Genomic DNA, 16889 nt, shown 5'->3' with positions numbered 1-16889 from the left:
GATCTGAACTTATACACTATATAACTACAATTATGTTTACATTTCCAAAAGTATTTGGATGCCCCTTCTAAGTATCGAGTTCAGATCTTTCAACTACACACACTGCTCTTTGTAGCACTTTGTAGTTCTACAATTACTGACTGTAGTCCATCTGTTTCTCTACATGCTTTGTTAACCTGCTTTCACCCTGTTCTTCAATAGTCAGGACCCCCACAGAGCAGGTATTATTTAGGTGGCGGATCATTCTCAGCACTGCAGTGACACTGACATGGTGCTGGTGTGTTAGTGTGTGTTGTGCTGGTATGAGTGGATCAGACACAGCAGCGCTGATGGATCGCATTTTATGGACCATTGCTCCCTCTTTCAGTCCGTTAAGTCGAGGTTCCTCTGTATTCTTTGGGCACAAATTCCCACTCCAAAATCAAAAGCCTCTTCAAAAGACATGAACTGGAACGTAAAGCAAGATTGTGATCAAGCTCAGGTGAACTGTGACGGTACACTGTCTAAGCAATTGAGGGTTAAGGGCCTTGCTCAAGGGCCCAACAGTGGCAACCTGGCAGTGGTGGGGCTTGAACCAGCGACCTTTCGATTACTACTAGGTTACATCTGCCCTACAGCTAATAGAAACTGTCAAATAAAGAATCCGTAATGGAACTAACCTACAACTATGAGGCAGTTTTACAGAACCTCCAGAACCAGGTGCACCCTATGGTGTAAACCCCTTCCCCCCCCCCCCGTACGTTCAGCTGAATTTTTTCAAGTGCCTCAAACTTTAAAGGAAATCTAAGTCACGTGTCGCTCAGGGTAACCAGGATAACCGCACCAGGGTGAAAGAAGGAGGGCGTGTACGGGGCGTGTACATGACACGCCCGTCTTACCTTCTCCTTTCAGCTCGTGAGAAACCCCGACCACCGCAGACTCGGGAACGTCCGGATGCTCGTCCTGCGGGAGAACGTAAACGTAGTGAACACGCTGTAGAACGCGAGGAAAATCCGTCATTATCCCTCATCAGACATCTTACCAGCGCGTCCTCGACCTCGGCCGTGCCCAAACGGTGCCCGCTGATGTTGATGACGTCGTCCATCCTCCCGGTGATCTGATAATAACCCTCCTCGGTCCGGTGCGCGCCGTCACCCGTGAAATAGTAACCTACGGCGCAAATCAGCGGATCTGTTCGGTTACTTCAGATCAGATTCGTTTATAAACGTCATGTGACCACGATTCGAGTTTACTCCACAGCGGCGGATTCCTACGGAGGGACACGCTACGCTCAGCTACTCCTCCACCGCTCGTGCAGACGCATTAACTAGGCAGCAGGTGGCACTGTTGCTGCAGCAGTTTCAAATCAATCCAATCGTATCGGATAATATACGCTACAGTATCGTTTCGAAAAGTATGTGGACACCCCTCCCTCCTAATTATTACGTTCGGGTGTTTTATCTATGCCTGTATTTTCATTTACATCAGCGCCACTTAGCGGACGCTTGTATCCAAAGCGACTGTATACTGTCTAAGCAATTCAGGGTTAAGGGTCTTGCTCAAGAGCCCAACAGTGGCGACCTGGTGAGGCTCGAACCAGCAACCTTCTGATTACTAGGCTACCAAGCTTTTATCCAAAAAACGTACAAGTCAAGCAATTGAGGGTTAAGGGTCTTACTCAGGGGTCCAACAGTGGCAACCTGGCAGTGGTGGGGCTTGAACCAGCGGCCTTTCGATTACCAGTCCAGTGCCTTAATTGCTAGACTGCTTTTAACTTTGACGGGCACAAGTTCCCACAGACGCACTCCGAAATCTAACGGGGAAAGCCTTCCCAAAAGAGTGGAGGCTGTTCTAGCCTCAAAGACAATGTTTAACAAGCTCATGATTAGGCGTCCATATACTTTTGACACCTGTATTAAGCCACAAGGCAGAACATCGTGAATTATTTAAGAAATAGCGAGCATTCTTCATCGTACTTCGTATGTATTTGGACGCAACTCTGTTTATTAAGCGAGTCTCTGTGCTGTATTTCGTTGACCAATCAGATTGCTCGGAGGCATCGGGTCACATTCGGACACACACACACACACACACACACACACACACACACACACACACACACACACACTCACCAGGATAAGGCTTGAAGTACGCATCAACAAATCTCTGATGATCTCCGAAAATGCTCCTGGCCATGCCGGGCCAGGGTTGGCCGACGCACAGGGCGCCGCTGACGCCCCCTCCTGGCAGGATCTGGCCCTGTTGGCACAAAACACAGGGGCTGAGTGAGTAAAGCTCCTGCCAACCGGGTCAAGCGGTGAGACCTTCCGAGAAGTGCCGTGGAGCCGAGGGCTGAACGAAACGGTGACGGCCCTAGTCTCGATTTCGGTACGAGCTATGTTTAGCAGTGGGGTGTAAACACGCATCACTTCCTGTTAGAGCTGGATGTGCTCCAGACTGCAGCCGCTCCTGTTGTTAAAGAGCTGGTTAAGCTTCTCTTCGTCACTTCACTACAATCTGTTAACAATGCTGTCCAGATTTCTCTCTAATCTTGCATTTTTGTCACATGACTTAGTCATATCCAATTCCTGACTGTCAATCCGCTGGCACTTGTACGACCCCTGATCTGATCAAGTATGACAAAAAGTAGTAAACACAGGTGTTAGTGAACACAGATACCAGCAAACACAGGTATTAGTGAACACAGGTACCAGCTAACACAGGCACTAGTAAACACAGATGCTAGTGAACACAAAAACCAGTGAACACAGGTACCAGTGAACACAGAAACTAGTGCACACAGAAACTAGTGCACACAGATACTAGTGCACACAGATACTAGTGCACACAGATACTAATGAACTCAGGTACTAGTGAACACAGATGCTAATGAACTCAGGTACTAGTGAACACAGGTACTAGCAAACACAGGCAATAGTGAACACAGAAGTCAATGCACACAGATACTAGTAAACACAGGTACCAGAGAACATGGGTACTAGTGAACACGGGTACTAGTAAACACAAATACCAGCAAACACGGATACTAGTAAAACAGGTACCAGCAAACACAGGTACCAGCAAACACAGGTACCAGCTAACACGTTGGACTAGTGAACACAGGTACCAGCTAACACGTTGGACTAGTGAACACAGGTACTAGTGAACACAGATACCAGCTAACACGTTGGACTAGTGAACACAGGTACTAGCGAACACAGATACCAGAAAACACAGGTACAAGTGAACACAGGTACCAGCTAACACGTTGGACTAGTGAACACAGGTACTAGTGAACACAGATACCAGCTAACACGTTGGACTAGTGAACACGGGTACTAGTAAACACAAATACCAGCAAACACGGATACTAGTAAAACAGGTACCAGCAAACACAGGTACCAGCTAACACGTTGGACTAGTGAACACAGGTACCAGCTAACACGTTGGACTAGTGAACACAGGTACTAGTGAACACAGATACCAGCTAACACGTTGGACTAGTGAACACAGGTACTAGCGAACACAGATACCAGAAAACACAGGTACAAGTGAACACAGGTACCAGCTAACACGTTGGACTAGTGAACACAGATACCAGCTAACACGTTGGACTAGTGAACACAGGTACTAGTGAACACAGATACCAGCTAACACGTTGGACTAGTGAACACAGGTACTAGTGAACACAGGTACCAGCTAACACGTTGGACTAGTGAACACAGGTACTAGCGAACACAGATACCAGAAAACACAGGTAATAGTGAACACAGGTACTCAATCTGAGGCCGCTTCTTGTCACCCGCCAGTGTTGGGTTCCCACACAGAGCCGTATCTGAAACTGTATATCGCCGTTTGAGAAGGCCGATAGGAACAGACAGAAAAACGTCGTTACCTTCTCGTTCATTAAAGCCGGCTGGATGCCGTAGAACGGCCTCATGGCCATGGCCGGCCGGATCTCGGCTCCTTCCTCCGCCGGTCGAGGTGCGATACACACGCCGCCCGTCTCTGTGAGCCAGAAAGATCAAAAATTACAAACTTAGCATGAAATATCAGAATATGTGAGAGAGACGAGATGTTTACGTTATTTAAATTACCCGTCTGCCACCAGGTGTCCACTAGGGGGCATCGTCCTTCTCCCACCACATGATAGAACCACTCCCACGCCTCATTATTGATGGGTTCTCCCACTGCGAAGAGAGATCAGATCTTTTAATGTAGACCGGTACCAGTCCGCGACCTCACGGCCGAACGTGGTCACATGACTCCCGTGCACCAATCGTCAGCTCACCTGAAGCGAGGGTTTTGAGGGAGGACCGGTCGTATCTCTTCACCCAGCTCTCCTCGTACTTCAGGAGCAGCCTGATGGCCGTCGGAGCCGTGTAGAACTGGTTAATCCTCAACCGCTGTACTGTCTCCCAGTACCGACCTACACACACACACACACACACACAGCATTACAATAACAAAGAACCTTTAACAGCTTTAGTAACAGAACTACAGTCACAAAGGTCCCATTAACACTCAACAATAGGGTCACGGTGTTAATGGGCCCTAAAAACACTTAAAAAAAAAAAGAGCAAACATTGCCCCTGTCATCAGCTTCGCTAAAAACCTACAAACCCCTCAAATAGGGTCACAAGAGTCACAGAGACAATGCAGAGAACACGGGTACTAGTAAACACATGTACCAGAGAACACAGGAACCAGTGAACATAAAAATTAGTGAACACAGGGACTAGTGAACATAAAAAAATAGTGAACATAAAAAATAGTGAACATGAAAATTAGTGAACACAGGTGCTAGTGAACTCAGGAACTAGTGAACACTGCTACCAGCGAACACAGGTATCAGTAAACACAGGAACCAGTGATCAGAGGTACTAGTGGACATAGAAACTAGTGAACACAGGTACTAGTGGACACAGGAACTAATGATCAGAGGTACTCAAAAACACAGGTAATAGTGCACACAGGAACTAGTGGACACAGAGGTGAGAGGTACTAGTAAACACAGGTACTAGTGGACACAGGAACTAGCGAACACTGCTACCAGCAAACAGAGAAACTAGTGAACACAGGTACCAGTGAACACAGGTGCTAGCGAACATGAGTACCAGTGAACACGGGTACTAAAAATTCAGGTACCAGAGAATACAGGTACCAGCACACACAGGTACTAGTGGACACAAAAATTAGTGAACACAGGTACTACTAAACACAGGTACTAGTGAAGACAGGAACTAGTGAACACGAGTACCAGCAGGTACGAGTGAACACACATATTAGGGAACCCAGGTACAATTGAACACAATTAACAGCAAACACAGAAACTAGTGAACACAGGTCCATAAATCATTTATGCAACTGGAAAACTATTGAAATGGGACCCTAAAACATCTGGACACGGTGATCACGGGACCACATTTACGAGCGTCACAAAATATGTCAAAACAAAATACAGGAATAAAACCGCCGTGATAAAAGTTCAAAGAATCTCTGACACAGTTGTTGATCAAACACTTTTGCTAGTAATACTGGTAATATTGCTTTTTGCGAGACGTGTGCGGTGTTACCTGGGTCGGGATACACCGGCGTGCTCTCGAACAGGACGCTGGTGGCACCGTTGGCGAGCGGCCCGTACACCACGTAACTGTGCCCGGTGATCCAGCCGATATCCGCCACGCAGCCGAACACGTCGCCGGCCGAGTAATCGAACACGTGCTGAAAAACGCAAGAGCGCCGTTAAACCCCAGCGGAGGTGTCGGGGTGGGGTGGGGTCAGGAGGAGGTTAGGTTTATGGTGTGTACCTGGTGCGTGAGTGCGGCGTAAAGCAGGTATCCAGCCTGAGTGTGGACGATTCCTTTAGGTTTGCCGGTGCTCCCCGACGTGTAGAGCATGAACAGCATGTCCTCGCTGTCCATCACCTCCGGGGGGCACTCCGCCGACTCCCTGGCCATCGCCTGTGCCACACAAAAATACGAACCATCAGGAATCAGAGTCTGAGCTCAGGAATCATTATTATCCATCACTGCTGGTCCTGACCTCCTCCAGGGGCGTGTCCAGTTCACCCATCGGCACGCTGTGATTGGTCCTCTGGGCCACGAGGACGCTCTTCACTGTGGGGCACGACTTGACCGCCGCGTCCACCGTCGCCTTCAGGTTGATGAGGCGACCCCCTCTCACCCCCTGGTTACACGTGATGACCACCTTACACTGGGCTGTGAGCGACAACGGTGATCAGAGTTAGCATGCTAAACGTTTCACTATTGAACACAGAAACTAGTGAACAAGGGTACTAGTGAACACACAAATTAATAAACACAGAAATTGGTGAACACAGGTACCAGTAAACACAGGTACCAGCAAACACAAACTAGTGAACAGGAACTAGTGAACACTAAAACTAGTCAACACTGAAACTAGTCAACACAGGTACCAGTGACCACTAAAACTAGTGAACAGAATTTAGTGAACACAAATACTAGCAAACACAGGAACTAGTGAACATAGAAACTAGTGAACACAGGTACTAGTATACACAGGTACTAGAAAACACAGGTACTAGCGAACACAGTCACTAGCGAACACAGGCACTAGCGAACACAGGTACCAGTAAACAGGTATCAGTAAACACAGCTACCAGTGAACACAGGAACTAATGAACATAGGAATCAGTGAACTCAGGTACTAATGCACACAGGTGCTAGTGAATACAGGTACCAGTGAACACAGGCACTAGTAAACACAGGCACTAGTGAACACAGGAACTAGTGAACACAGGTAATAGCGAACACGGGTACTAGTGAACACAGGTACTAGCGAACACAGGTACTAGCGAACACAGGTAATAGTGAACACGGGTGCTAGTGAACACAGGTACTAGTGAACACAGGAACTAGTGAACACAGAAACTAGTAAACACAGGTAGTAGTGAACACAGGTGCCAAAGAACACAAACTAGTTAACACAGAAATTAGTGAACACAGGAACTAGCGAGCACAGGTACTAGCGAACACAGGGACTAGCGAACACAGGGACTAGCGAACACAGGGACACAGGTGCTAGCGAACACAGGTGCTAGCGAACACAGGTGCTAGTGAACACAGAAACTAGTAAACACAGGTACTAGTGAACACAGGTGCCAAAGAACACAAACTAGTTAACAGAAATTAGTGAGCACAGGAACTAGCGAGCACGGGAACTAGCGAGCACGGGAACTAGCGAACACGGGTACTAGCGAACACGGGTACTAGCGAACACAGGGACTAGCGAACACAGGTACCAGCGAAAACAGAAACTGGTACCAGCCACCCAAGCGCTGGAGCTAAACCGTTCTCAGAAACACTTCTAGTGAAGCCTGAACCCTGGTCACATGGCATGGTGGCGGGAGGTGAGCGCAGGACTCGTGCTTGAGGTGTAACGGTACCGAGCGCTCCGTCCTCCTTCAGCTGCAGGTGGCAGTAAAAAGTAATCACACCCCTGTTCAGTACAACAGAGGGTCATAAAGCTTTATTCTCATGTCATCACACTGACACGTGCACTCAACACACACACACACACACAGAGTGCACACACAGAGCGCACACACACACAGAGTGCACACACACACACAGAGTGCACACACACAGAGTGCACACACAGAGCGCACACACACACAGAGTGCACACACACACACAGAGTGCACACACACAGAGTGCACACACACAGAGCGCACACACACAGAGTGCACACACACACACACACACAGAGTGCACACACACAGAGCGCACACACAGAGCGCACACACACACAGCACACACACACACACACACACACACACAGAGTGCACACACACACACACACACACAGAGCGCACACACAGAGCGCACACACACACACACACACACACAGCACACACACACAGTGCACACACACAGAGCACACACACACACACACACACACACACACACACCAGTGCACTCGCGCACACACAGTGCACACAACACACACACGCACACACACACACACACACACACACACACACACACACACTCCGAGTGCACGACCTGCGTTTATCTTTCAGAGGATTGGAAAGAATTCACACTTTTACCTCCAGCTGCAGGTTAAACATTTACAACCGAGTCAAAAGTTTAAACACACACACACAAGTATCTGGACGCCAGATCACAAGCTTGTCCGACGTCCAGTTTCAAAAACAAACGGTTCTGAGAAGCTTCTCACAAGACTTTGGAGTGAGTCTGTGTGTGGGAATTTGTGCCCGTGCAGTAGAACAAAAATGACAGCATGTGTACGGCTGGGCACTGATGGATCAGTCGGTGTTCCGGTTCATCCCAGAGCTGCTGAGTGGGGCTGAGGTCAGGGCTCTGTGCAGGACACTGGAATGGGCCTTCCCCAAACTGTTGCTGCAACACAGTTTACACATGTGACTGAAACACATGAATTCAGTCATTAGAACAGGCGTCCCAATACTTTTGTTCTGTTCTGTCATATTGACCGTGGACAGTACCACCACCTGTGTTTGACGAAGAGACCACTGTTCCACGTCCTGCTTACTGTAGATGTCAAGCAGCCGCTAATAATCACAGAATCACATGATCGGGAGTCCAGGCCGTGAAAACCAACCCACAATAAATGTCACGTATGTTGACCTTTGACTCCAGCGTACACGGCGACCGTGCGGGTGGAAGCGCCGGCGTGGGCCCCGTCTCATTTCACCGCTTGGCTCCGCTGGGGTTCTTATCTGTTCCAGGTCAGCGTGGAACAAAACCGTAAAGATAGCAGCTGTTTATCAGGACGGAACCAGCGTTCGCCGCGCTAGCAGCTATCTGACATAAACTGGGAGGGACGTTTGGCCGCGCGATACGCTAAACCGCCGACTCATCGACCGTCTCTGTAAAGTAACACGTCCTTTCCCTGCTTATTTAGTCCAATTTAGTCATTTCCAGTTCCCTATTACGATTCCTCTGCTGCCTCAGACCTCAGCATTCCAATTCATCCCATTTTTTGAAGCATAGACTTAATTTAACACGTCCGTCCTAATACTTTTGGCCATATAGTGTAACCTGGACACGGATATTCCGCTGAGTCAGTCCTGTTACTCATATTGCAGCTCATCTTCCACTTAGAAACCTTGTAAAAGTGAAACAAAGGTGCCTGAGATTCGACCCTAACCCCTTCTGATTAGTGAAGAGTGTGTGTGACTAGATTCAGTGCTTAACAAAGATAAAACATGACGGCTCAGTAGCTAGTGTTAGTGTTGTGTGACTCTATGGACCCGGGTTCGATCCTCACCGTCCTGAATCCTCCCCGCCAGAGCGTCCGAGCTGAACCCGGCGAACACCACGGTGTGGACCGCGCCGATCCTCGCGCACCCCAGCATGGCCGCCACGGCGACAGGAGACACGGGCATGTAGATGGCCACGCGGTCGCCCTTCCTCACGCCGTGAGTCTTCAGCGTGTTGGCTATCCGGCAGGTCATCTCCAGCAGCTCTCTGAGGAAAGAACATACAGTCAGGCATCCAGCAGATCAAGCACCATTCAAGCAATTAAGGGCCTCGCTCAGGGGCCCAACAGTGACAATTTGTTGGCTGTGGTGGGGCTAGAACCAGCGACCTTCTAAATTCTAGTCCAATATCTTAACCACAGAGCCAGGGACTACAAACAGGCCTTAACAGCATGTGGACCTCATTTATTTCTCCTGGTCAGGGTCACAGTGGGTCTGTCTTACTGGGCATAAGGTATGAAACACCCGGACAGGGCGCGCGCACACACACACACACACTTCATGTCTTTCGACTGTGGGAGGAAACCGGAGCACTCGGAGGAAACCCACAGAGATGAGGAGAACATGGAAAATCGATACAGAAAAGACAGTGGGGAATTGAACCCAGGACCTTTGTGCTGGGAAGCGACAGCGCCACCCACTGCCCCTGCATGCACCTCACGTCAAAACAAAATAACAAGTAAAATAAAAAGTAATAAAAATAATTAAAGTGAATTAAATAAAAAGTAATAAAAATAAAATAAAAAGTAATAAAAAATAAAATACAGTAAAAAGTAATAAAAATAAAATAAAGAAGTAATAAAGTAATAAATTAAATAAAAAGTAATAAAAATAATTAAAGTAAAAATAAAAAATGATAAAAATAAATAAAGTGAATAAAATAAAAATAAAACAATAAAATAAAAAGTAAAAAAAATTAAGTTAATAAAATAGAAATTTAAATAAAAATAAATAAAATAAAAAGTAATAAAAGTAAAAAATAAAATAAGTACAAATAAAATAAAAAAGTCATTAAAAAAATAAAGTAAAAAGTAGTAAAAAATAAAAAATAAAATAAAAAGTAATAAAAATAAAGCAATAAATAAAGTACAAATAAGTACTAAAAATAATAAATAAAATAAAAAGTACAAATAAAATAAATAAAGTACTAAAAATAAATAAAGTAAAAAGTACTAAAAATAAAAAATAGAATAAAAGTATTAATAATTAATATAAACATAAAATAAATAAAAAGTATTAAAAATAAAGTAAATAAAAAAGTTATAAAAATAATAAAATGAAATAAAAAGTAATAAAAATAAAATAATAAAAAATAAAATAAGTAATAAAATTAAAAATAAAAAGTAAAATAAAAAGTAATAAAAATAAAATGAATAAAATAAAAAGTAATAAAAAATACAAATAATAAAATGAATAAAATAAAAAGTAATAAAAAATAAAGCACTTTCCCCAACAGTAGGAATTCCTCCCTGAATGACGCCTCCATTTCCCGGGGTCAGGGTTTCGTGATTATCATCCCCCCATGAGCACCTTTCATCTCTGTGTATAAAGGCTGGAGTGACCTCGGGCTTCTGATGTCTCCTCCATGTGCTCGGGTGGAAGTGGGTGGGTGGGTGTGGGTGCTGCTGAATGCTCCGTTCTGGGTTCTGTGCTGGTATTTTGAACAGGTTTAACCTGAAAGTCTCCACAAGCATACACACACACTAGGGGCAAAAGTATCCGGACGCCCTTCTAACTACTGAATCTGTCTGTTATGTTAATGAAATAAAGGAAATGGCCTGCTTCCAGCTTATGCTGGGAACGGTTAAGGGCCTTCCCTAAAGTGTTGCTGCAGACACAAAGAAAAGCTTATTTAAAGAAACCCCGGCCCTGACCTCAGCCCCACTGAACAGCTCTGGAATGAACTGGAACATCCACTGATCAATCAGCGCCCAGACCATTGTGTAGTACAAATGCTCTTTTGTACAACTGAATGGGGCACAAATTCCCACACACAGACACTTCAAAGTCTTGTGAGAAGCTTCTCAGTGACCGAAGAGCAGCTGTTGTTCTAGCTGAAAAGATCACACAGAGGTCAGTCTGTTTTAAATTAGTAGTGGATCAGACACAGCAGCGCTGCTGGAGTTTTTAAACACCGTGTCCACTCACTGTCCACTCTATTAGACACTCCTACCTAGTCGGTCCACCTTGTAGATGTAAAGTCAGAGACGATCGCTCATCTATTGCTGCTGTTTGAGTCGGTCATCTTCTAGACCTTCATCAGTGGGCACAGGACGCTGCCCACGGGGCGCTGTCGGCTGGACATTTTTGGTTGGTGGACTATTCTCAGTCCAGCAGTGACAGTGAGGTGTTTAAAAACTCCAGCAGCGCTGCTGTGTCTGATCCACTCATACCAGCACAACACACACTAACACAGTGCTGAGAATGATCCACCACCTAAATAATACCTGCTCTGTGGGGGTCCTGACCATTGATGAACAGCATGAAAAGGGGCTAACAAGGTATGTAGAGAAACAGATGGACTACAGTCAGTAATTGTAGAACTACAAAGTGCTTCTATATGGTAAGTGGAGCTGATAAAATGGACAGGAGGTGGTTTTAATGTTATGGCTGATCGGTGTATAAAAAGTACCAGGTGGCGCAGCAGGATATCCCGCTAGCACACGGACCAGCTGGACCTCAAGGTCTGAGATATTTCAATATTCAGGATCAGAAACTGGATCCAGAGGTTTCAGCAGTGAAAGATGAATTCCAGATGTGGAGTAATGGTATAATAACTGTACAAACAGGGCGAGGTTCCTCTACCAGGGTTCAAACTGAACCACGTGTGTGTAAAGTAACAAGTAACAACTTACAATTCTGACCACATACAGTGTAAGAAATGAGGGGTTAAGAGTCTTCCTCAGGCAGTGGTGGGGCTTGAACATGTGACATTCCGATGACTACTCCAGTACCTCACGCTGCAGTCACACGCTCACATGACGAGCTCATTTAAATCAATCATTAGCTGCTGGGAATGACCTGAGAGGCCTGGTTCTGCTTAACTCAGAAGCTTTACTGGAACAAACGGTGCAGTCCAGTCATCCCAGTGGTTCCTGTAGTGGTGAAATGGACCACACTGGGAATTAGTTGAAGGTGGTTATAAGTGAGACTTGAATCTTAGGGAGTGAAGTCGTTCAGTTGGAAGGGAACTTCAGACTGTAGAGAGTCGTGAGTGACGCTTCATCGTTACACAGGAAGTCGAGAGTAAAATTTACCCATCAGTCCCGGCGTGTTGGCAAGCGTTTACGTGATGACGTCTAGTTCCATTATTACAGTATATACACAGATCATGTGATCAGTGTAGGGAACACAAGGACCTTGCATAGGAACCCTGTGGAATAGAATCCAGGACAAGAACTTACAGTCGACTGAATCTGCATCAGTGTGGAATAAGCGTCAGATCCAGGGTTACAGCTCCACATGTATCTGTGTTTATCTGGATTCTCCTCCCTGTTTCACTTTTAAACTTGTGTTACAGCTCCAGCTTCTGAGAAATTGTGATAATCAGAATCAGCTTCTCCCAGAGTCTAAATAAAGCTTAACGTGGTTTAATGTAGTAAAAGAAGGAGACAGCATTAACAGGTTCCTCAAACATCATTATGGGAAAAAATACCTTGAAACTCAACGTCTTTAAAACTCGACGCCACTCACAGAACCGACTGAGGTTGAGTTTCAAGGTACCGCTGTAATTCAGTGTCATGCAAAATTCACGAATCTATATGTTTACATCAGGACCCAGGATGGGAACAACCCGCATTTCCTGAATCTGCACCTTCCACCCCAAACAAATTCAGGAGAAACTCCTCACTCCCTCTGTTATCCAGACGTTTAAGTACCATGCTGTGAGTAAACACACCCTGTCTGGACCTGATTATAAGCACGTTCCTGATGTGTAATCAGACCCCGTGTGTGTGTGTGTGTGTGTGTGTGTGTGTGTGCGGGCGCGGGCGCTCCAGTTCCAAAACATACTGATGGAGGGTTTAGTAGACGGGACAGCAGCAGGATGATCTGTACTACCTAATTTAGACGTTCCCGACTCCCTCTGTTTACTCTCAGAACGAAGCGAGCGCTGCTGTGTATAAACATGATCAGAACTCCGGTACTGCGGTAAAACCGTCCGGCTGTGTTTTAGTTCAGATCCTAACGTTGTAATTGGGGCTTACACACGCCAGCACAACCAAAACTCACCCCAGCAGCTGGTAAAAACCCCTCTACACCATTTATTATATTATTTATTATGTATATTAATATATGGGAGGAATACCCTGGAAAGGGGTGGCCATCCATTGAAGGGTTTGGGCCCCCCCCCTTATAAATGCCTTTCAGGATACCCAAGGACACTGTACAATTCAAGTGAAATTTTTAGCCATCCAGTTGTTTATATCGACCAGGCAACTGGTCAGAGTGTCAGGAGGCAGCGTGTCAGAGGGCTTTGTGCAGATTTAAAATTTGGGTATCATCCGCATAGCAGTAAAACTGCAGGCCATGCCACGTCGGACGATGTCACCAAGTGGAAGCAGAGATATGATGAAAAGGAGAGGCCCAAGAACCGAGCCCTGGGGCACACCAAAAGGGAGAGATAGGACATCAGATCTAAAACTGCCTACAGAGACAAACTGTTGCCTATTTGTGAGATATGATCGAAGCCAAATGTCTGTGTAGCGTCCACCTGGCCGATGGCACTACAGAGTTTTGACCTCGGAGCAGTGTTGGGCTTGTTTAATAGACCACCGGAGTGCACCTTATTATTATTATTATTATTATTATTATTAGCAAATTAAATCAATTTAATAATTTATTTTATTGTTATTAACATTATTATTATTATTATTATTAATCAATTTATTTTATAACTAATATTATATTGTTATTTTATTGTTAATAACTTAAATAGAGAAATAATAATTGTAATAATAATGTTATTATTTTGTTATTATTAGTACTGTTATTTATTTATTTACTTTATTAACATTATTATTTATATTATTATTAATAATTTATTCAATATTTTACTGTAATTTTAGATTATTTTATTGTTATGAACTTAATTATTATTATTATTACAATTATTTAGCTATTTAAGTATTTTATTAATATTATTACTGCTATTAATTAATTGATTTATTTTACTAACATTTTTATTAATAGTAATGTATTTATTTTATTATTATTATTAAAGTATTTTTATCTACTATAAATCTATTTATTAATTTTTTATATTTGACTTGTTTTGTTATTATTATTATTATTATTATTTATTATTATTATTATTACAATTATTATTTATCTATTAAAGTATTTTCTTATTATTATTTTGTTGTAATTATTATTATTAATTTCTTTATTTATTTTATCATTTATTACTATTATTAGTTATTTCTTTTGTATTTTAGTGTTTAGTATTTAGTATTATTACAATAATTATTTATCTATTACAGTATTTTATTATTGTTTTATTATTATTAATTTCTTTATTTTTTTATAACTATTATTAGTTATTTATTTATAAATTTTAGTGTTGTTACTATTATTATTATTATTATTTGCTGCCCTGCAGTGACTCGTATATTAAAATAAATAAACACAACAGAGTAAAAAAGGTAAATTAGAGATACTATAGATCATCATCATGTGATAAATCAACCGCTGTTTTACAATCAAACCCAAACCAAACCCAAACCTACACCATTATAATGAAAATATTACCCAGAATCCTTCACTAAATAATTCTAGCAGATTAATCTGTTAGTTTATGTTAATGCATCACAGGTTTCACCTAAACTTAACACTGTACAGGAACAGATTTCAACATTCAGAGGAAATGAAGAAATAACCGACATTAAATCACACGTCCAAACCAAACCGAGCAAAGTGACCCGAGGTGTCTGAGGATATAAATAAAAAAGCTGCTCCTTCACTGCCTGGATAACAAAGTTAAATCAGTTCACCAGAACCTGCTGAGAGAAACTAAAAGCTTTAAATCTCGGATCTTAACGACACCACCAGAAGCCTGGAACATGAAGTTTTGGGACGGTGCCTGAACAAACAAAGCAGAGTGACTTTCTGATGCCAGTGTGTCACGCTGCCAGTAAGATCAGCGGACGTCATTTTATACCAGCGAGTTTCACAATCAGAGAAAATCAGAGTTGTGCAATAACACGAGCAGGAAACGGCTCACGGTTTCAGGAATCTGGAACATTTCTGTACAGTCAGCAGCTTTTATTTAGTCTCCGGTTAGTACAGGGAGGTCCAGCGTTTCTGCTCCAGCTCCATAACAGTAAACAAAAGGGGCATCACAAAAAAACATCTGGTTTTAACCATTACAGAGAAAATTGTTTAGATAATAGTAATATTTTATTTATTTATTTTATTACTATAATTTTTTATTGCTATTTTACTGTTAATAACCTAAATATTATTAATAATATTAACATTATTTATCTATTTATTGATTAAATTATTTTATTGTTATTAACATTATTATTATTGTTACAATTATTTTATTATTGTTATTATTATTACTACGAACTTATTTATTTATTTTATTAACATTATTATTATTATTATTAATATTAACATTTATTTATCTATTTCTTTATTTTATTATTTTATTATTAACATTATTATTATTACAATTAATGATCTATTTAAGTGTTTTATTATTATTTTATTATTGTTACTATTATTACTAATAACTTATTTATATATTTTATAAACATGATTTTTATTGTTATTATTATTATTAGTAGTAGTACTAATTTATTTATTTATATTGTTGCTATAATTTTATATTATTTTACAGTTAATAACTTATTATTATTATTAATATTAACATTCTTATTTATCGATTTATTTATTTATTTTATTTTTATTAACATTATTATTATTATTACTTTTATTATTTATGTATTTTATTATTCTTTTATTATCTTCCTTAATTATTTAAATTATTTAATTATTATTATTAACATTATTTCATTACCATGATTATTATTTTTAATAGAAATCTATTTATTTATTTAATTGCTATCATTTTATTTTTATTTGTTATTATTAATTTCATTATTATTATTATTATTATTATCTTATTTATTTATTTTACTAACATTATTATTATTATTAATGATGATCTATTTATTTAATTGTTACAATTTTATTTTTATGTATTCATTATTATAATTTTATTATTTTATTTGTGTTATTTCTTATCATTAAATGTATTATTATTATTATTTACATTAACTATTTAATTACTTCATATTTATTTTATTAACATTATTATTATTACCATTAATATTTATTTATTTATTAATTATTTATGGGGTAAACATTCTGGTTTAGATAATCGACCGGAGGCTCTCGGGACTCCTCGCAGCTTCTTTACCCGGATAATTAACCAGTTAAACCTTTGCACCCCGCTGGAGTGTTTTATGGTGATTGGCGTCACCCTGCAGGAAAAGATGCAGTTAGCAGATTGCGCGTCATGGTAAACTCTTCACGCCTCGTAAAGACGGCCTGTAAAGGCGGAGCTGAAAGTGTTAACGGCGGTTTTACGACGCCCGGCGTTCTGCTGATGGTTCCT

At 42.0% G+C, this 16889-nt stretch overlaps 1 protein-coding gene across 1 annotated transcript in view; it reads right to left on the bottom strand.

Annotated features, from left to right (window-relative positions):
* acss1 (acyl-CoA synthetase short chain family member 1) overlaps nt 1-16889 on the bottom strand; it is a 29137-nt gene that overhangs the window by 5524 nt on the left and 6724 nt on the right. The window contains exons 3-12 of the mRNA XM_063007995.1: nt 9274-9473; nt 6025-6200; nt 5790-5942; nt 5556-5703; nt 4271-4408; nt 4077-4169; nt 3875-3987; nt 2112-2238; nt 1022-1149; nt 879-942 (exon numbers count right to left, since the gene is read on the bottom strand). Of these exons, the coding sequence (XP_062864065.1) occupies nt 879-942; nt 1022-1149; nt 2112-2238; nt 3875-3987; nt 4077-4169; nt 4271-4408; nt 5556-5703; nt 5790-5942; nt 6025-6200; nt 9274-9473 (1340 nt within the window). The remainder of the gene's footprint in view (nt 1-878; nt 943-1021; nt 1150-2111; nt 2239-3874; nt 3988-4076; nt 4170-4270; nt 4409-5555; nt 5704-5789; nt 5943-6024; nt 6201-9273; nt 9474-16889) is intronic.

The sequence above is a fragment of the Trichomycterus rosablanca genome, chromosome 13 (genome assembly GCF_030014385.1).
Source record: "Trichomycterus rosablanca isolate fTriRos1 chromosome 13, fTriRos1.hap1, whole genome shotgun sequence".
Classification (NCBI taxonomy): Eukaryota; Metazoa; Chordata; class Actinopteri; order Siluriformes; family Trichomycteridae; genus Trichomycterus; species Trichomycterus rosablanca.
The sequence above is the reverse complement of the archived record's forward strand: the minus strand, read 5'-3'. Positions and strand labels throughout refer to the sequence as shown.